This window comes from Melanostigma gelatinosum, assembly GCF_949748355.1.
Source record: "Melanostigma gelatinosum genome assembly, chromosome: 2".
In the NCBI taxonomy this organism is placed as follows: Eukaryota; Metazoa; Chordata; class Actinopteri; order Perciformes; family Zoarcidae; genus Melanostigma; species Melanostigma gelatinosum.
Window position 1 is genome coordinate 32,863,450 of NC_136635.1, and position 22,455 is coordinate 32,885,904.

Consider the following 22,455-nt stretch of genomic DNA (forward strand, 5'->3'; position numbering starts at 1 on the left):
CCTTGCTCTGGTAGCTCTCCACCTCATCCTGCAGGACGTTCTGCCAGCTCATCTGCTGCAGCTCCTCCCTCAGGTACTGACAGGTCTCCAGGTGAGACTTTGAGATGGTCTGAGCCAGGTGATCTGCAACAGAACAAGACGGTGAGCCCGGGTTCCCCCACGAGGTCCGTCAGGGGCCACGAGGATTAAACAACACTGATGCAAACGCTTCCTGTTCTAACCTCAGACTGTGAAATCAAATAGTTTTGCTTTGCAATGCATTTCAGCCACAGACGTCTGCAGGAAGACTTCCTGTTATCTTCACGGCTTCTGTGAACCAGTTGGTCTTGTTCTGGTTCCCTCTGCTTCAGCATGACACGGACCTGTTACTTATTGTTACCAAATGTTATCAAATCATGAATCCCGACACTTCTGTAATGTTATTCCATCCATAAAGGCAGCACATTGTAACATTGTAATCATACATGAGGAAAAAGCTGAAATCATCAACAACCTTCCACCAATCATCTTCATCAGCAATAAGCTTTCTGCAAAGAAGGCAACAAGTCCAAGCCAATCAGAGGCCGAGGAGGGCGGGACTTCGCCTTAAAAAAAGAAATCCATAAAAACTACCGCAAACAACCAAATAAATGTGGCACAGAATGATCCAAATCTATTTACTCTGTATGAAACTGTGTCAACAAAATGTTTGCGAAACAAAAGCCTAAAAGAAGAAAGATTGAGCGACTGCTCAGCTGCTGTGAGCTGCTGCTTGTTGCAGCACGAAGGAATGAAGGCGGAATAACAAACAACCAGAGATCTAAACAAGCTGCCGAAATATAAGTCAGCTCGTTCTCTTTTGGTCAAAGGCAGAAGAAGAAGAAGACAGAAATCTCCAGAGAGAACAAGGAGATGATTTCCCCCATCGAGTGCCCTCCTCGTCCCACTTGGCCCTAATTAACAGACAGCTAATTACCAACAGAGGTTTTAATGAGCTCTGAAGATGAGTCTCCAACCTCCTGCTATTTTAAACCACCGCTCCGTCTCTGTTTGCCCCACAGTTCTCTCTCTCACTAACTCTTCTTTTATTCCTCTTTTCTTCCCTTCCTTCAAGATATTTCCTCATCTCCTCTGTTTGTTTCCCTCCAGCTCTCTACAACCTTCTGCCGTACAGCGGACTTTCTCTCTTTCTTTCTTTTCCTCACAGCACCTCACATGGCGCCAGAAGTGGATTCTGATTTTGGATCCGTTACAGAAGGAAGTTTCACATCGAGAATCAGAGCATTGGACATGAATCTGCATAACGCGTCAGATATGAACTTATTGTCCAGTGAGACAAAAGATTTTTAGCTTCAATGAGTATTCTGGTAATTCAGCGCTGAACTTCCAGAAAGTTTGGGAACTTGGAGAAAAACCAAAACCAAAAAGGTCAAAATCGGGCCTAGAATGCAACATTGTATCTCTTTGTTTGACCCTCCATGCCGAGTTAGTAAACTCCTTTCATTTGTAGATTAATAAGTAATTTATGTTGTGGATTACATTTAAACTCTTAGTTCTTATACGTCTTTAACACTAAAACTACATTTTACAGATGACATGCGAACACATCATGATAACGTTATAATTAGTGCTGGGCAAGTTGACGCGTTAATTTCGCGTTAACGCATTCATTAATTAATGCCGACAATTATTTTATCTCGCATTTTTTTAATGTATTATTATAATTATTATTATTTTTTTAATTTTTTTTTTTTTATTGAAAGACAAGAGACAATGCATTGACACAACAACAAGAGGATGACAAGAACAGTGGGACAAAAGCCAGCAAACATCCTACAGACTTTATTTACACTCTGGTTAACGTTAAACTGTATTTACACTGTGATGGTTAACGTTAAACTGTATTTACACTGTGATGGTTAACGTTAAACTGTATTTACACTGTGATGGTTAACGTGAAACTGTATTTACACTCTGATGGTTAACGTTAAACTGTATTTACACTCTGATGGTTAACGTGAAACTGTATTTACACTGTGATGGTTAACGTGAAACTGTATTTACACTCTGATGGTTAACGTGAAACTTTATTTACACTCTGATGGTTAACGTTAAACTGTATTTACACTGTGATGGTTAACGTTAAACTGTATTTACACTGTGATGGTTAACGTGAAACTGTATTTACACTCTGATGGTTAACGTGAAACTTTATTTACACTCTGATGGTTAACGTTAAACTGTATTTACACTGTGATGGTTAACGTTAAACTGTATTTACACTGTGATGGTTAATGTGAAACTGTATTTACACTGTGATGGTTAACGTGAAACTGTATTTACACTCTGATGGTTAACGTGAAACTGTATTTACACTGTGATGGTTAACGTGAAACTGTATTTACACTGTGATGGTTAACGTTAAACTGTATTTACACTGTGATGGTTAACGTGAAACTGTATTTACACTCTGATGGTTAACGTTAAACTGTATTTACACTGTGATGGTTAACGTTAAACTGTATTTACACTGTGATGGTTAACGTTAAACTGTATTTACACTGTGATGGTTAACGTTAAACTGTATTTACACTGTGATGGTTAACGTGAAACTGTATTTACACTGTGATGGTTAACGTTAAACTGTATTTACACTCTGATGGTTAACGTTAAACTTTATTTACACTGTGATGGTTAACGTTAAACTGTATTTACACTGTGATGGTTAACGTTAAACTGTATTTACACTGTGATGGTTAACGTGAAACTGTATTTACACTCTGATGGTTAACGTGAAACTGTATTTACACTGTGATGGTTAACGTGAAACTGTATTTACACTCTGATGGTTAACGTTAAACTGTATTTACACTGTGATGGTTAACGTTAAACTGTATTTACACTGTGATGGTTAACGTTAAACTGTATTTACACTGTGATGGTTAACGTTAAACTGTATTTACACTGTGATGGTTAACGTGAAACTGTATTTACACTCTGATGGTTAACGTGAAACTTTATTTACACTCTGATGGTTAACGTTAAACTGTATTTACACTGTGATGGTTAACGTTAAACTGTATTTACACTCTGATGGTTAACGTGAAACTTTATTTACACTCTGATGGTTAATGTTAAACTGTATTTACACTGTGATGGTTAACGTTAAACTGTATTTACACTGTGATGGTTAACGTGAAACTGTATTTACACTGTGATGGTTAACGTTAAACTGTATTTACACTCTGATGGTTAACGTTAAACTGTATTTACACTGTGATGGTTAACGTTAAACTTTATTTACACTCTGATGGTTAACGTTAAACTTTATTTACACTCTGATGGTTAACGTGAAACTTTATTTACACTGTGATGGTTAACGTTAAACTTTATTTACACTCTGATGGTTAACGTGAAACTGTATTTACACTGTGATGGTTAACGTTAAACTGTATTTACACTGTGATGGTTAACGTTAAACTTTATTTACACTCTGATGGTTAACGTTAAACTTTATTTACACTCTGATGGTTAACGTGAAACTGTATTTACACTGTGATGGTTAACGTGAAACTGTATTTACACTCTGATGGTTAACGTTAAACTGTATTTACACTCTGATGGTTAACGTTAAACTGTATTTACACTGTGATGGTTAACGTTAAACTGTATTTACACTCTGATGGTTAACGTGAAACTGTATTTACACTGTGATGGTTAACGTTAAACTTTATTTACACTCTGATGGTTAACGTGAAACTTTATTTACACACTGATGGTTAACGTTAAACTGTATTTACACTCTGATGGTTAACGTGAAACTTTATTTACACTCTGGTTCACGTTAAACTTTATTTACACTCTGATGTTAATGTTAGACTGGGTCATTAATCTGTGGTGAGAACCGTGAGGGGGTTAGTACGGATCACGGATTGATGGTCCGTTACACCACAATGGTTCATCTTCTGTTTCCTCCATCTTACCGAGTTCAGCCATGGACAATGTGGGTGACGTGTCTCCGTCGCTGAAGGAGCAATATGGGAAGAAGTCGTCATTGGATCCGTAGTCGCACAGAGGCTCCGGTTTGATGCCGTTAACATCGAGTCCAGACTGATCCGGGGACGACTGGATGTCCAGGTAGAACCCACGGCCTTCTTCTCTCTCTCCTCCTCCTCCAGAGTCTGCCTGTTTGTGGAAGAGAAGGTCTTATCGATCAAAGAAACATTTGGTGATTAGCGTTTTGCCCCTCTGAAAAGTCAAAACCACAGACCTTGGATGATACTGATCCTCCTTCAGGAGAGTTTTGTTCCATGTAGCCTCCCAGCTCGTCCGGCAGCTCCGTGAGGCCGAAGTGAGGGGACAGCGGCTCGGCCTCGCCCGGGGACAGGGTGCCGAGGCTGGGGTGGGACAGGAGGACGGGACCCTGCTGCTGCTGCTGCTGGAGGCGGTGCTTCTGCACCTCAGCATGCAAACTGTCTCGCTGCTTCTTGGACATGCGACCAAACTTTACAGCTGTGATTGAAGTAGAAGAGAGGGGAACAAGAACACATTAAGTCAGGAGGGATGCGTTCAGCGGTGATAACACCAAGCTTAGTCGAGCAGAGAGTGAAGAGTGATGGTAACAAGGTCACCCATAGGACTCAGAGTCTACAGGTGGATGCTGATTTATATCTGATATCTAGTCACACACACACACACATGGATGGATTACTGAACAGGCACCAATGTCACTCAAAGAGACACGTGCAGACCAGAAAGTTACTCAAACAAATAACCAAAAAGGGACATAAAATGACTAAAACAAAGAGGTGCAAAGTGACCACAGAGACACACAAACTACAAAGAGTCAGAACTAATATCACGTGTGTGTGTTCCTGTGTAGGAGACGTGGTGAGGCCTTCAGCATGTCTGTGATGAGCAGAACATTGTCTCACAATGTGTCCATCAAACAGAAAGCAGTGACACAGATATCAAGTCTTCATCGAGCATGTGACTTTTTAAAAACTGAACAGGACCACAGACAACATGTTGCAGAGAGCCAGACTTCTGCTCTGCCGTCTTGCAAAATGCTGACCGCCAGATGTTTCTGCAGGTGTGTGTGTGTGTGTGTCTCCCACCATCTCGGGACATGCCCACAGTCAGACATTTCTGCAGACGGCAGTGTTGGCAGCGGTTGCGGCTGGTTCGGTCGATCACACAGTTTTTCTGCCGAGGACACGAGTAGGCGGCGTTACTCTGCTGACTCCGCCTGAAGAAGCCCTGAGAGACGAGGGAAGTTATATTTAACAGATGTTATTTTTAGATACAGAGTTCAGTCAGTCAGGGACACGTGGTCACTGTTAAACAGATATTACGGCTTTTTTGACGGATGTTATGTGACTTCACTTTTCTACCGTCTCCCTGAATAAGATCTCCTGTCTCCCATCAGCCTCTCTCTCTCTCTCTCTCTCTCTCTCTCTCTCTCTCTCTCTCTCTCTCTCTCTCTCTCTCTCTCTCTCTCTCTCTCTCTCTCTCTCTCTCTCTCTCTCTCTCTCTCTCTCTCTCTCTCTCTCTCTCTCTCTCTCTCTCTCTCTCACACAGATAAATCTCCATCAGCTGCTCATTGGCTCAAGACCACAGGAACCACCTGCACTGACCGCTGGTCACCACAGGTGTTGCTAAAGAGAACCAAACTGAGATATTCAAGATTGTAACTTTAAATCAAGTTAAGACAATTCCTTCAGCACATTTAACCACAAAATGTTAAGCAAAGTGCTTTAAAATACAATCAAGACTAAAACAAACAATGTTAGGACATTTGTATAGTTACATAAGCAATCAAATGATTGGGTTTAAAGGTGGCGATAATTAGGGAAGACTGGTAGAAACGGTGCTGCTTCACATTCTGCTCACAATCAAACGTCAGCATTGAATGTTAACTATGAGGCGCGGAAATCGCCAAATATGAAGAGCATAGAGTTTAGAAGGTCAACGTCACCATCTGATGCACCGTTACTGTGACGTGACGGTGGAAAGACGTCGGAAAGACTGACAAACTACTCATGCTGTCGTTTATCTCAGTGGATCCTGATTCAGACGACATGTTTCTGTATCGCGTCACCAACAATGTGAAGTAACATCAGCAGCATGAGAGAGGAGAGCATCCAACTGAACCACAGCAGAGAGAGAGACAGAGAGCTGAGCATCCTCACCTTACAGCCCTCGCAGGTGATCACCCCGTAGTGGATTCCTGATGACTTGTCTCCACAGATCTTACAGGGAATGAGTTCAATCTGAGCTGCAGACAGAGACAGAGAGACACAGAGAGACAGAGACAGAGAGAGAGAGAGAGACAGAGAGAGACAGAGACAGAGAGACAGAGAGACAGAGACAGAGAGAGACAGAGACAGAGAGAGAGAGAGAGAGAGACACAGAGAGAGAGAGAGAGAGAGAGAGAGACAGAGAGACAGAGACAGAGAGAGAGACACAGAGAGAGACAGAGAGAGAGACAGAGAGACAGAGAGAGAGAGAGAGAGAGAGAGACACAGAGAGACAGAGACAGAGAGACAGAGAGAGAGAGAGAGAGAGAGAGAGAGACACAGAGACAGAGAGAGAGACAGAGAGACAGAGACAGAGACAGAGAGAGAGACACATAGACAGAGACAGAGAGACAGAGACAGAGAGACAGAGACAGAGAGACAGAGAGAGAGAGAGAGACACAGAGAGACAGAGACAGAGAGAGAGAGAGAGAGAGAGACTGTTGAAAAAAACTTTATTGACACCGATTTTAGACATTCCAGTTCCATCATTGAGATAAAAAAAAATGAATTATTTTCCGAACACGATACGTTATCATTTAAAACGGTTAACCAAATCAGGTCCATCAAACATGAACGTGTCTTTCATTGTCTGTAGGCTGAGATCTGACTCTCACTTAGTGCCCACTTTGTCCAGTTCTTTGTTCACTTTGTGAACTATCTTCTTGAGTCTGTATCCTTCCTGCTTCGTGAGACCTCCTCTGTCCTTGCTCCTCATGTGAGATCTGGCAGAGCTGGAGAGCTTCTCCTTGTCAGAGAGGTAGTCCTCCACTCTGACTCCTCTCACGTTCTTACTCCTCCTCAGAAACTCCTTTATCTCCTCCACGCTGTAGCCTCCAGAGCCCCGAGAGCTGCCAGCACCGTGTGTAGAGGGCTCACTGTTTACAGCAGAGTTCTCCTCCTGACTGGACTCAGACTCGCCTCCTGAGCCCCACCCGCCTCCTCCACCCTCGCCTCCTGTGCTCCACTTGTTCCCTCTGTCCTCAGCACCTCTCTGGTTCTGGTCTTTGTTTGAGCCGTGTCCCCAGGACAAGCTCTGCTCAGATGTCCTTCTCTCCCACAGCTGTAACATTTAAAATCGTTAGTCTTTGCAAAGATACGGTGAAAGAAACACACACACACACACACACACACACACACACACACACACACACACACACACACACACACACACACACACACACACACACACACACACACACACACACACACACACACACACACACACACACACACACACACACACACACACACACACACACAGGGCATCTGTGCTGCAGTAATTAGCTCTCTGAGCGTTAATCCCGTCTGAATTCTACATTTCAACATCAAAGAGGACGTTGAACAAAGTCACCGCCTGAAATTAGAGCCGATGTGAGAGGAGCAGATATTTTTACACAAACACAAACATCTGCTTTGTTTTTTTTAAAGTCCACCGGCCCTGATCCCTGATCTCTGGTTCCTGATCCCCGATTCCTGATTCCTGGTTCCTGATCCCTGATTCCTGGTTCCTGATCCCTGATTTCTGATTCCTGATCCCTGATTCCTGATTTCTGATCCCTGATCTCTGGTTCCTGCTGTGTTAGCGGAGCAGTTTGACAATATGACATGTTTAATCCTTCCTCTCTTTTCTGTGCAGTGAGTTTCATGTTCAGGTTGATATTAAACATGAAGCCAAGAGACTGAAGCAGATTGTTCAGGAGAACACAGACTTCATCTTTCCTTGAGTTCTCCACAGTTTGGATCAAAGTGAACTCGTGGCTCTGACCTTTTGAGGGAGTCTTCTGTTATCCAAAAACCAAAGTTCTCCACTCATGGATTGTACGAAAACACACTTGGTCATTACTTTGACATGAACCTGTTTGGTTCTGGAATTGTAATTATAATACAAATGTATTTCCATATAATGTATTCAAATAGCCTGATGACAGCACCATTCATGTGTCTACTGATGCTATTGTGTGACGCTACAATATCAGGACGAACATGACATCATGTGACCTCCTCGATGACGTCATAGAACCATTTCTTCTTGCTTTCAGTGACAGTACGACTCTCAACAGACTTTAACATCACTTGTTATTGGTCCCAGTTCTTGGTCCCTTAATTCTGCTGTTGACAGTAAAACAATATATCATTTTCTTTATTGATCTCTGAAAGCAGGACTTCAATGGGGCAGGGCGCTTCCCTTATAGGGTATTAATTGGGCGTTAATTATGCTAATTTACAATTGTCCTGACGACGCCGTTGTATACAAAGGTGTCATTCATCTTGTTTATGCTTTTTGTATTTACACAGTTGTCTAAAATTAGGTAGCAATATGATTATCAGGGTAGCTAATTTAATAACAACATACAAACAGTTACTGTTCCAGTTCAACCGTTATATTGTCGGATCAGCAGAAGGTCACACGTGTCCCTTTAAAAGGACCACATGTGTGAATAGACCATTTCCCAACTCTGAGATTCTGGACAAATTCTGATTCATTAATTCATCTTCATTCTTATTAAAGTATTATCTTCACAAGATGTGTTTGTTTCAGACGTCCCTTTGCTTCCCTCTTCCATCATCGCAGCCGATTTCGTCTCATTTTAACCCGAGAGAAGTGAACTACCAAAGAGCCTGAAAGCCTTAAAGCCAGTGAGCAATGAATGAATCTGTTTAATAGCATGTAGAGAAAGCCTCAACACCGAGAATACATCCACTAGATGGCCCACAGGCATGAAGTCAACCTCTGCTTTCCTTCAGCAGCAGGAAGTGCCTTGCTCGTGGGCTCACTCAGCCGCTGCCAGCAGGTTAATTAGTCTCGGAGTGGACGTGATAACGGGGAAACATGCGGCGGCACACATGGAACGCCAACGCGCTCGTTCGGCAGACGAAGCAGCAGCTGGTTCGACTACAACACGTTTGGTTGCGCTTCGCTGAGTCAGCACGGTGATCTCACCTCTACTCTCATCCAGAACACTTAAAGAATGTAAAATCATCTGGTTTTAAATCATCGGCAGACACAAACAAACCTGTGTGTGGAGATCGAAAAACCATATTCTGCATGTGTAATTAAATTCAGAGCTCCGTATGAAGACTGGAACCTCGCCGAGTTCCCCCCGTGGACGCTGCAGACGCTCGCTGCATTGACACCACTGAGCCACCGCCGGTTTACCGGGTTTACTCCGGAATGTTACAGCTCGGGCCAAAACAAGTCGCTGATGATCTCAAAAAGAAAAAAAGAAGCGGATCAAAGAGGAGCGGCTGTTCAGCCACCGAGCCTTTGAAATATGACGTTTGTTGAGTTGTTGAGCTCTCGTCTGATTCTAGGTTTCAGTATTTTCACTCTTCTGTTGAGTCTTTTGCTTCAGGAGCTCGTGTCTCTCTTGGTCTTCTTCACCAGTGAGGGTGAACACAGATGTTGTACCGGACCGTTGTGCTTTTGATTTATCAGTCCGTCTACCTTCAGACCCTCACACTTGGTCTTAGAGATCGAGGGACGAGCTCCGACATCTTGGAGAGACCTCGGAGTAGAGGGCTGATCCTTCAGGTTTAAAAGAGACCAGCTCAGGTTTTTCAGAGTCCCCGAAGGTAGACCCAGACCATGCTTGGAGGGGGTTTCATATCTGGTCTTTCTGGGAAAGGTTTAATCAAGGAGAGCTGGAGAGAGACCTCTGGAGGACCCTGCTGAGGCCCAGGCATCCAATCACAAAGCGGGCTTAACTACTGTCCCACTGACTTCCTGTTTGGATGCCGGTAGAAGTGGCAGGAACGGACTTTTTTTTTTAATACGATGAACTCAATCATTTTTCCCCTCGTCCTCCTCATTCAACAGAAAGTAATCCATTCATTCCCCGTTATTTACATCTGGTTGTTGATCCACCGGCTCATCAGCCGAGTTGACCCTCGACCCCGGAGAAGAGGAAGATGATGAATGGATTATGTGTTTCTCTTCCGGCTCTCTAGTTTTTTCACACCGGACTAAAGGAGGTCTGGTACCGAGCACGTTTTCTCGTCACTGAAGCTGGTTGCTGATTGGTCCCCAGCAGACCGGTGGACAGCCTGCTCTCTCCTGACCCCGTAGTCCAGACCCTAAGCTCCGCCTCCTGGGCTGTGGCCGGCCCGCTGCCGGCCCGACTCCACCTACTCCGGTCAGGAGGTCTCGTCTGACCCCCCGACAACCTCCACATGTGGCTCATCAGCCTCTCGTCAGGTCATGTGACGGGTAGAAGTGACTGATGCTCCTCGTTTTTTTAGCCGTCGCTTCAGGGGAGAAGTGATGTCACCAGTGATGTCACCAGTGATGTCACCAGTGATGTCACCAGTGATGTCACCAGTGATGTCACCAGTGATGTCACCAGTGATGTCCCCCCCCTGCAGAGAACAGTTAAATAATCTCCTGGCTGTTGTAATCCTGTGACATAACAGGCTGGCTAAACGCCTCCTGCGGCGCTTTCTCACAGACTGAAGCTGGAGCAGATTTAAACACACACACACACACACACACACACACACATATTAACACACACACATGGAAAATACAGATTTGAACAGTGTGTGAGTGTTTCTTGCTCGAGGAGAAACCCTCACACGGTGTTAAAGTCAGGATGAATATACCGAAGCGTTGTTGTTTTTGAAACATGTCGGTCAGAACGAACTCCTCTTCAGAGTCCGGTCTCTACAAAGCTCCCGCACACAGTCAGAGCTGCTGATGGATTCTAATAATCGGAGATCTGATGTGTGCCTCCTCACTGAGAGGTCGTCTGAGGGAAGAATTATCTGTGAAGTTAAAATATTGAATGATGTTTCAGACACAACATTTCAAAGTCACATATTTCCCCGTTTATTGAACACTAATGTAAGATTTAGAATAAGGATGGAGTGTAAATCTTTCACTCTTCTCTCAGTTATCTTCACATTATGAAACACGCTCCACTACAATTCATCAAAAGAAGCAGAATAAATAAAAGTCATATCCAGACGGCGAGCGTTGCCTCTGCAGAGAGAAGAGGCTCTGCTGAGATTCCTCCAGCGGAGGGCAGTCGTACTGCAGCAAACACAGGAGGACCTCTAACTCTCAGGCTTCACCACAGGATATACACGTACATGTATGTATATATATATATATATATATACATACATATATAATATGGAGACTTTTTGCCTGTGAGCTTAACTGAGCTTTCAAATTCAAGCTCGTTCTGAACAGCAAAGCGTTTCTTTTTCTGTATTAACACAATAAAAACATCATGTTGAGGTACTTTGTTTTTCTTGAGGCAACCGAATGTATTAGAATTGTATTAATATCTGAACCAAAGTTCATGGAAGTGCATTACATTTCTAGCACCAGCCTCCTGGTGGAGCTGGTTCTTCCTCTGGGGATCATGAATGTCTTTCTAAAATGTCGTCCAATATTTCAGACTGGATCAAAGTCTTGCAGAGTTAAAACATAACTGATCATTAATTCTCTTTGAATCAGTTTATTCTAAATATATTGAGGAGCGTTTGTGCATTAAAGAGTTTTAAAACCTTTAAAGGAGTAAAACCTCAGACTTTCACTGACTCAAGCGGTCACACAGTGTTTCATTGAAGCCCATCATCCTCCACACACTCACCTCAGCTCCTCTCATATTTCATACCTCATCTCTCATATCTCATCTCTCATACCTCATCTCTCATCTCTCATCTCTCATCTCTCATATCTCATCTCTCATATCTCATACCTCATATCTCATACCTCATCTCTCATACCTCATCTCTCATATCTCATCTCTCATACCTCATCTCTCATACCTCATCTCTCATATCTCATCTCTCATACCTCATCTCTCATATCTCATCTCTCATATCTCATACCTCATCTCTCATCTCTCATATCTCATCTCTCATACCTCATCTCTCATACCTCATCTCTCATACCTCATCTCTCATATCTCATCTCTCATACCTCATCTCTCATACCTCATCTCTCATCTCTCATATCTCATCTCTCATATCTCATACCTCATATCTCATATCTCATACCTCATCTCTCATATCTCATCTCTCATACCTCATCTCTCATACCTCATCTCTCATATCTCATCTCTCATACCTCATCTCTCATACCTCATCTCTCATCTCTCATATCTCATCTCTCATATCTCATACCTCATATCTCATCTCTCATATCTCATCTCTCATATCTCATCTCTCATACCTCATCTCTCATAACTCATATCTCATCTCTCATATCTCATCTCTCATATCTCATACCTCATCTCTCATATCTCATACCTCATCTCTCATATCTCATACCTCATCTCTCATATCTCATATCTCATCTCTCATATCTCATCTCTCATATCTCATACCTCATCTCTCATATCTCATACCTCATACCTCATCTCTCATATCTCATCTCTCATATCTCATACCTCATACCTCATCTCTCATCTCTCATACCTCATCTCTCATATCTCATACCTCATCTCTCATCTCTCATCTCTCATACCTCATCTCTCATACCTCATATCTCATATATCATATCTCATATATCATACCTCATACCTCATCTCTCATCTCTCATACCTCATATCTCATCTCTCATATCTCATATCTCATCTCTCATCTCTCATATCTCATATCTCATCTCTCATACCGCATACCTCATATCTCATCTCTCATCTCTCATACCTCATCTCTCATCTCTCATCTCTCATCTCTCATACCTCATCTCTCATATCTCATACCTCATCTCTCATCTCTCATATCTCATACCTCATCTCTCATACCTCATATCTCATATCTCATATCTCATATATCATACCTCATACCTCATCTCTCATCTCTCATACCTCATATCTCATCTCTCATATCTCATATCTCATCTCTCATCTCTCATATCTCATATCTCATACCTCATCTCTCATCTCTCATATCTCATACCTCATCTCTCATATCTCATATCTCATACCGCATACCTCATATCTCATCTCTCATACCTCATATCTCATACCTCATCTCTCATATCTCATCTCTCATCTCTCATACCTCATCTCTCATACCTCATATCTCATACCTCATACCTCATCTCTCATATCTCATCTATCATACCTCTTCTCTCATATCTCATATCTCATCTCTCATCTCTCATATCTCATACCTCATATCTCATACCTCATACCTCATATCTCATACCTCATCTCTCATATCTCATCTCTCATACCTCATATCTCATATCTCATACCTCATACCTCATATCTCATACCTCATATCTCATACCTCATCTCTCATATCTCATACCTCATATCTCATACCTCATCTCTCATACCTCATCTCTCATATCTCATATCTCATATCTCATACCTCATATCATACCTCATACTTCATATCTCATATCACATACCTAATATCTCATGTCATACCTCATATCTCATATCATACCTAATATATCATACCTCATATCTCATACCTCACATCTCATATCTCATATCACATACCTCATATCTCACATCAAAACTCATATCATACCTCATATCTCATATCACATACCTCATATCTCATATCATACCTCACATCTCATATCTCATATCACATACCTCATATCTCATATCATACCTCATATCTCATATCACATACCTCATATCATACCTCATATCTCATATCTCATATCATACCTCATATCATATCTCATATCTCATATCATATCTCATATCATGTCTCATATCATACCTCATATCTCATATCTCATATCATATCTCATATCTCATATCATACCTCATATCACACTCGATCCGTCTGACTGACAATCCCCAGAATAGCATTCACACAGTGAGTGAAGGAGTCCAGTTTCCAGACTCCAGTTAACAGAAAAATACACACATGTACACAACTAAACACTGACACACACACACAGATCTGTTAATCCCTCTGAAACTAACACACACACACATTCAGAGACGCTTTGAGGACAAACAGAGACACAGTGGAGCATCTTCTCAGACAGAACAATGAAAAATAAAAAACATCTTTGATGGAACTTCAAGAGCAACAAAGAAGGAAAAGTTAAGAAACTGTGAAGTCAGAATGAAATCATACAGATAATAAACATGAATGCATCAGGATCCTCACACTCTTACCTTTCATGGCAGAAATCACAAAATACATATTTATAATCCAGATTTATGGAGGATCAGCAGCGTGTGATCAGCAGCAGCTCTCTCAGCTCTGACATCCTCGGCTGCTTTCTGCACCACATGAGGATCCATGTGACGGTGACATCAGCACCGCCCCCCCACCCCCCATGCCCCGCCCTCTGACTGGCACGGCTGTCAGCCAATCAGAAGAGAGATGACGTCTCAAACTCAAATTCGAGGAAAATGTCAACATTTCTTCCATTTTTGATATGCTTATTTGTTTTCTTGTGGAAAGTCACATGAAAATGTTGATATCAATCTCCATAATGTAATTTATATGATCTTTAATTATTTCTATTTATTTACAGTCCTGAAGTGTTTTATCACTTTTTAACCAGTTTGACCACGTAAAGCTGTTTCTACCTTTGTTTTGAGAGGTGATGCATAAATGATGTTTATTATTATCAACAATATTAGTATTATTATTTTGATATGAATGGATTAATTGCTCTCGTCCCTTTGCCTGAAGCCTGCTAACATTGTCCGACTCCTCCTCCAGTCAACAAATAGTCTGATCCAGAAACTCACTAATGTTCTTATAATAAACCAGATTAATGTTGACATCGTTCTTTTCGCTCAGAATTCATGCAGGATGAACAGGATTCATGTGTATTTGTGCGAGTTGAAATGAGACATTTACATCCGTACACCAAAGAATGATTAGATCAGTGATGTGATGATCAGTCAGTGAACAGTCACTCATTTTGCATCCGAAGTCATTTATGCTACTTAAGGATACGTTTTTTCTAAGACCGGGAATTGTCTTGTCAGATGTTTAAAGAGCTGTGATGAAAGAAAATCATTGAGAACCTCCTCCTGATCGTCACTGACATCGTTGAATAAGAAAAGGAAGAAATAAACGACATCGTATCCGTCTGTGGCAGCCACAACATGAGCATAACCTAGCATGAAGAGGGAGGAAGGAAGGAGGCATGAAGAGGGAGGAAGGAAGGAGGCATGAAGAGGGAGGAAGGAAGGAGGCATGAAGAGGGAGGAAGGAAGGAGGCATGAAGAGGGAGGAAGGAAGGAGGCATGAAGAGGGAGGAAGGAAGGAGGCGTGAAGAGGGAGGAAGGAAGGAGGCGTGAAGAGGGAGGAAGGAAGGAGGCATGAAGAGGGAGGAAGGAAGGAGGCGTGAAGAGGGAGGAAGGAAGGAGGCGTGAAGAGGGAGGAAGGAAGGAGGCGTGAAGAGGGAGGAAGGAAGGAGGCGTGAAGAGGGAGGAAGGAAGGAGGCGTGAAGAGGGAGGAAGGAAGGAGGCGTGAAGAGGGAGGAAGGAAGGAGGCGTGAAGAGGGAGGAAGGAAGGAGGCGTGAAGAGGGAGGAAGGAAGGAGGCGTGAAGAGGGAGGAAGGAAGGAGGCGTGAAGAGGGAGGAAGGAAGGAGGCGTGAAGAGGGAGGAAGGAAGGAGGCGTGAAGAGGGAGGAAGGAAGGAGGCGTGAAGAGGGAGGAAGGAAGGAGGCGTGAAGAGGGAGGAAGGAAGGAGGCGTGAAGAGGGAGGAAGGAAGGAGGCGTGAAGAGGGAGGAAGGAAGGAGGCGTGAAGAGGGAGGAAGGAAGGAGGCGTGAAGAGGGAGGAAGGAAGGAGGCGTGAAGAGGGAGGAAGGAAGGAGGCGTGAAGAGGGAGGAAGGAAGGAGGCGTGAAGAGGGAGGAAGGAAGGAGGCTTGAAGAGGGAGGAAGGAAGGAGGCGTGAAGAGGGAGGAAGGAAGGAGGCGTGAAGAGGGAGGAAGGAAGGAGGCGTGAAGAGGGAGGAAGGAAGGAGGCATGAAGAGGGAGGAAGGAAGGAGGCGTGAAGAGGGAGGAAGGAAGGAGGCGTGAAGAGGGAGGAAGGAAGGAGGCGTGAAGAGGGAGGAAGGAAGGAGGCGTGAAGAGGGAGGAAGGAAGGAGGCGTGAAGAGGGAGGAAGGAAGGAGGCGTGAAGAGGGAGGAAGGAAGGAAGGAGGCGTGAAGAGGGAGGAAGGAAGGAGGCGTGAAGAGGGAGGAAGGAAGGAGGCGTGAAGAGGGAGGAAGGAAGGAGGCGTGAAGAGGCAGGAAGGAAGGAGGCGTGAAGAGGGAGGAAGGAAGGAGGCATGAAGAGGGAGGAAGGAAGGAGGCGTGAAGAGGGAGGAAGGAAGGAGGCGTGAAGAGGGAGGAAGGAAGGAGGCGTGAAGAGGGAGGAAGGAAGGAGGCGTGAAGAGGGAGGAAGGAAGGAGGCGTGAAGAGGGAGGAAGGAAGGAGGCGTGAAGAGGGAGGAAGGAAGGAGGCGTGAAGAGGGAGGAAGGAAGGAGGCGTGAAGAGGGAGGAAGGAAGGAGGCGTGAAGAGGGAGGAAGGAAGGAGGCGTGAAGAGGGAGGAAGGAAGGAGGCGTGAAGAGGGAGGAAGGAAGGAGGCATGAAGAGGCAGGAAGGAAGGAGGCGTGAAGAGGGAGGAAGGAAGGAGGCGTGAAGAGGGAGGAAGGAAGGAGGCGTGAAGAGGGAGGAAGGAAGGAGGCGTGAAGAGGGAGGAAGGAAGGAGGCATGAAGAGGGAGGAAGGAAGGAGGCGTGAAGAGGGAGGAAGGAAGGAGGCATGAAGAGGGAGGAAGGAAGGAGGCGTGAAGAGGGAGGAAGGAAGGAAGGAGGCATGAAGAGGGAGGAAGGAAGGAGGCGTGAAGAGGGAGGAAGGAAGGAAGGAAGGAGGCATGAAGAGGGAGGAAGGAAGGAGGCATGAAGAGGGAGGAAGGAAGGAGGCATGAAGAGGGAGGAAGGAAGGACTCTGGACTGTGGGTCAAACAAACACTGGACTGGTGTCCCAAAGTCTTGCTGTTTGTCTTGTTACTCTGTTTCTGTGCATAATTACTTGACCTTATTTTTCCAAAGCCCACCCAAGAACAAGGAGTCAGACTCTCCTGTTCAACAATATTTAATGCATTCAAACGTCGTCATTTTCAACCAGAACCTTCAGTATTTGTGTCGAGAAGATTGTGAAAACTAAACACCGAGTCTTAAAAAATATAAACTAAACCGCGTTTTCGGTTACGATTGGAGGGAAGCGTATTTTCTTTATCGGATTGCTGTCGCAGTTTTAAACACGTAGCTAACGTTGTGAATCAAAACAAAAAACACAATGAAACTATTTGGTTATGTTTCGCAAAACATCAACGTTTGGCTTCAAATAAGTGTGTTTGTGAAGTGAGTTAAATTGCATCCGTAACGTTAAAAAGAAGCTACATAAGGACACGAACAGCGGTCTCCTGGGTGAAAGTTCTGATGAGAATACGTAGTTCACAACGCAGTTCTTGTCAGATTCAGTCATTGTTTTAATCGAATCTGTCCGATACATATTTAATAATCATTGAAGCAAACATGAGTATCGTATTGGACTTGAATGACGGATACTCAATGTTGAAAGACTCAGATTGGGCTCCGAACCTAAACTTTAAGGTTTATAACTTTAATCTTTCATGCCTTTAATGGACCTGCTGTATCGTCACCTCCACTAGAACAGTATGCTGCCTAAGTGCTCTTGAGCAATGCCGCTAGCGCCCATGTTGCTGCAGTGGATCTGTGCAGCCGGAGCTAACAGGACACTTGAACAGATCCAGGCTGAGCTCTGGAGCTTCCTTTCAACATTAATCCTGACAGCGGGCGGCTGAGCGAGGAACCCGAGGAGCTGCCGGAGCTTCATTCTTCCTCCAAATTGGCAGAACCGGGGCCCGGTTCCTTGTTTGGATAATGCCTCCACAGCGCTTTCTCCCTCCGATCGTCCCCCACACACCGACCACTGCGGGAAGGATCGCACATCCGTGACCGTCCTCATCAGCTGATGAGAGACTCCAGTCTGCTGCAGGTCCCTCGTCACATCCATCCTCATCTCGTCTGGTGCAGCAGAGAGGACGAGAGGAACCGGCGTCTCAGTGCACGCAGAGAGACAGAACCGCATCCAACACTCATCTGGTGAATGTGTTTCAGTTCAGCTGAGACCACGTTACCCGAAGGGTCACGTCACACAATCACAAGAAGAAATGTTTCAGGTGCCTGAAGCTCTGGTGGCTTCGTCTGCTTTAAAACGAGCAGGAAGTGACACGAACGGCTGCAACACCAGCAAACACAGTAGAAGCTCAGACGCTGATGGATGATTGATTATCAGTGAATAACGGACTCAGTGAGCTGACCTGCAATGAGAACATGGTGATGATGCGTATGATGGACGTGCACTGCAAACAATCTTTTAAGGTAATAAATGTATCGAATCCCAGATATATATATACGTCTGTTTTTATTGACTTCATTTTTTAAAGGATATTCACATGATTTAGATTCATAATTTACTCAATGAACCCATGTTCAGTATGCTAAAATATATGAATCATTTCAGCATATAAACATATAGTTTATGACCAGAACCTTCAGTATTTGTGTCACGAAGATTGTGAAAACTCAAAATGACGTTCCCATAAAAATAAACTGCGTTTTCAGTTATGATTCCAAAGAAGCGTATTTTCTATCAGATTACAGTCGCAGTTCCAAACAAAAGCAGAAAATACACCAAAACTAAACTTGCTTATTGTTCAGCTTAAAGTAAGTTTGTTGGAAACGTAAGTAAACGTTGCATCAACGTAACGCGGTCAGACTAAGACAAAGAAACAGAGAAGAGAAAGTAAAGCACAAACCAGGACGGATTCAAAGGTTATTGAGATTATCATCGATCAATAACAGGAGACGGACACGAGACCACTCACATTAGATAACCTGAACTTTATAGAACACGTGCAGAGTCAATGTCACATCTCACCCTATCGAACGTTTGTGTTGCAGTGTTGCCAACTTGGCGACTTTCTCGCTAAATCTGGTGACTTTCCAAACCCTCATGGCGACTTGTTTTGTTAAAAGCTACGAGCGACAAATCGAATGGAGGGTCAGAAACGTTTGCTCACAGACGGGCTGAGCCTGGAAGACACCGAAGACGGAGCCTCTCTGGGACGGACGAGCAGCTCGTCTCCGGCTGAGCCTTTGTTCTGAACCTCTGACTCCAGCAGGAGTTCTGTGTGTGTTCCTCAATCTGAGGAAGTCGTCGTTTGACACTAATATTCCAGCTGTGAGTCGCTGTTAGAAATCACTTGTCTTTTGAATGTCACAGCTCAAAAGAAAATAACTTTAATGTAATTTAACACGCTGCAAACTGAAGACCAGCAGGTAGACCAGCAGTAGTGTTCCACAGAGGACGTGGACTCACCCGGCAGCAGCAGAACCTCCTGAGCTGTAGAGGAACCGTGCTTCTGTGCTCTTCAGCTCACTGAAACGAGACCTCTGGAGGAAGGGAAGAGGTTTTGTTCTCATGTGACTCCCCTGCACTGTTTTAATTCAACACTTCATTTAGTTCTATTTTAAAACTGCTCTGATTTATTTTAGTTCTGTTGTTTCACATGACTTCTGAGGTTTCCCCTCCAACACACTCTTCAATGATCTGTATTCAAAGCACAGACGTTCACAGATTGTGACCAATCACAGCGCACGCTGCCCCTCACTGCAGAGCTGCACATGTTCACGCTGACGTCATTATATGCTGACGGCGAGCAGCTCTGACACGTCAAAGAATACGCCAAACATGTCAAACTAGAGATCTGATTGGTTGAACACTATGACAATCAACAACATCGTCCCCGTTCACTTAACCTGCACATGATGCAGGTGAGAGTCTGCAGGCCTCTGGCTCTGTTCTACCTAGAGACACAGAGGTGAGATCTGATTGGATGAAAGCTCTACTTAAAACAAGCTGCACTGGAAGCAGAGCAGCTGAGGAAGACAGCAGCTGTGCAATGAGAACATAAGATAATGGGGAAAATATGTTTATAAATTATAATACATGGAGTGTATTTAAGAAACGTTGTGATTGTGTTGAGGCCAGCAGAGAAGGCCTTGCGGGCCCTGACGGCCCACCACTGGTCATGAGGAGAGCTCATGGAAGCTTCCGGAAGGTTCAGGTTGGGTCTTGAGTGGACCATTTGGAGACCAACGCTGTTCTTGCCGGGTTATGGAGCTGAAGGGGGGCGGACTGATCTGAGTCTTTGTGGTTCCAAACGATGGAAACATTCACCGTTTAAAGGCCGTCACAGCGATTACACACATCAGAACCAGAGAGGACGATACTCGGTTGGTTAAGTGGTTTCAGATCATAAATTGGGATATCTATGGATCAGGGCTCATGATTGTTTGTAGCTTTTACTTCGAATGCTTGATGAGGAAGGAGAAAACGTCCAGCTAGAAAACATGGACGTAGACAACTTAAGCTCCAAAAGACTTCAGAGCGCTTCTAAGGCAATGAAAGTATCGCCACGTGTTTCTGTGAGGAACACTGAATGTAAATGTGACTTTGTTTCTTGACACTATAGCCCCACAGGAACCTTTGAAGGTCTGATTTTTGTCAAGTAGACGTCAAGACATTTGCAGACCTGCAGGCAGCCTGTGAACTGACACGTCGTCTCTCTGAGAGACTGAAGTGTACGCTGTCAGAAAGACCACCTCTTCTGCTGCTTCTCTGTGTCTGAGCACTAACAGCGAGCAGGCCGCCTCCTCAGAGCAGCTCCTGCATCTTATAATTGTTCGGAGCGAGTCGCTCCTCGTACCAATTATAGCGATTAGCAGCAGCCGGCAAAGTCATTTCATCGCCGCTCATCAGGGAGCTCAGAAGAAGAAGAAGAAGACGAAGAAGCCACCCGTCCTCTCGCCGCCTTCAGTCGCTCGCAGCATCAAATGAAGTGAGGATTTAAGATGCTGGAGATAAAGATGAGATGAAGGATTAGACGGAGAGATGTGACTGAACCTTTGGTGACTTGTTTTAAAATGACAGGAGGACGTGAGTCACGCTGCTGCTGACGGCAACAGAAGCTGCTTCTGAAACGCAACACAGGAAAGATGGTTTCAATAAAACCACAAGAGACTGAAGGAAAATAAACATCTTAGAAAACATAACAGGATGCATGATTCACACAAGCAGAATAACAGACGGACTTCTAGATACCTTCAGTCTATCTGCCGACACGAGCATCAGGCAGCAGACAGCGCTCAGAAGCTCCGGCTGTAGTTCTGAGTGTGAATGTTACAGAAGGAGGACATGAAATAGTATCGCTCCCTTTAAAGGGGGTTACAGCAAAGTCATATTTCACTTTATTAAAGTTGGGGGACTCAAAAGAGACGGTTTTAAAAATAAAAAGAACCAAAACTGCAGGTCATACATTTGCCAGAGTTTCTCCTGCTGCTAGCTCTGTGATTTCACACCAGGACAGCTGCTGATAGAAGGTTTTATTAAATGTGTTGACTTCATAGCTAACATTAAGTTAAAGTTCTGGTTCCACTGGGGATTGAACCCAGGAGTTTCTGCGTATAAAGCAGACGTGATGACTGCTACACTATGGAACCTCTTTAAAGTCCTCTAACTAACAAGAAGAAAGTGGAACTGCAAACAGGCTCTGCTAATCGCTGGATTCATTTGCTGAATTCACAAATGACACTGACGGTAGTAAGAGAATAAGGTTCCATAAGGGGATTGAACCCAGGACCTTCTGGACAGAGCAGTCATGTGTCTTCATGCTAAGCGAAGCCAAATGTTTCCCATAAAGGCGGATTGTTCCTTTTAAAGTCATGATACTTGTATTCAAAAGCATGCAGATCACTCCTCAGTAACGTTCTCTGGCACCTCAGACAGCGACACATGAAAGAGAGCAGCTTATCACCAGCAGCCAAACACAACCGACACACACTGCTGCTGCAGCTGAGGCAGCGCTGAACGCTTCCTCCGGTACAGCATGTGAGGCCGTAGAGTCCTGAACACTTCCTCCGGTACAGCATGTGAGGCCGTAGAGTCCTGAACACTTCCTCCGGTACAGCATGTGAGGCCGGAGAGTCCTGAACACTTCCTCCGGTACAGCATGTGAGGCCGGAGAGTCCTGAACACTTCCTCCGGTACAGCATGTGAGGCTGTAGAGTCCTGAACACTTCCTCCGGTACAGCATGTGAGGCCGGAGAGTCCTGAACACTTCCTCCGGTACAGCATGTGAGGCCGTAGAGTCCTG

At 44.2% G+C, this 22,455-nt stretch overlaps 1 protein-coding gene across 1 annotated transcript in view; it reads right to left on the reverse strand.

The window, feature by feature from the left end:
- LOC306794099 (nuclear receptor ROR-alpha A-like) overlaps positions 1-14,408 on the reverse strand; it is a gene marked incomplete at both ends in the record, with an annotated part of 71,412 nt that extends 57,004 nt beyond the window's left edge. The window contains 6 exons of the mRNA XM_079292004.1: positions 2-123; positions 3,963-4,164; positions 4,250-4,491; positions 5,097-5,238; positions 6,171-6,256; positions 14,381-14,408. Coding sequence (XP_079148130.1) covers positions 2-123; positions 3,963-4,164; positions 4,250-4,491; positions 5,097-5,238; positions 6,171-6,256; positions 14,381-14,408 — 822 coding nt within the window. The remainder of the gene's footprint in view (position 1; positions 124-3,962; positions 4,165-4,249; positions 4,492-5,096; positions 5,239-6,170; positions 6,257-14,380) is intronic.
- Between the last annotated feature and the right edge of the window lie 8,047 nt (positions 14,409-22,455).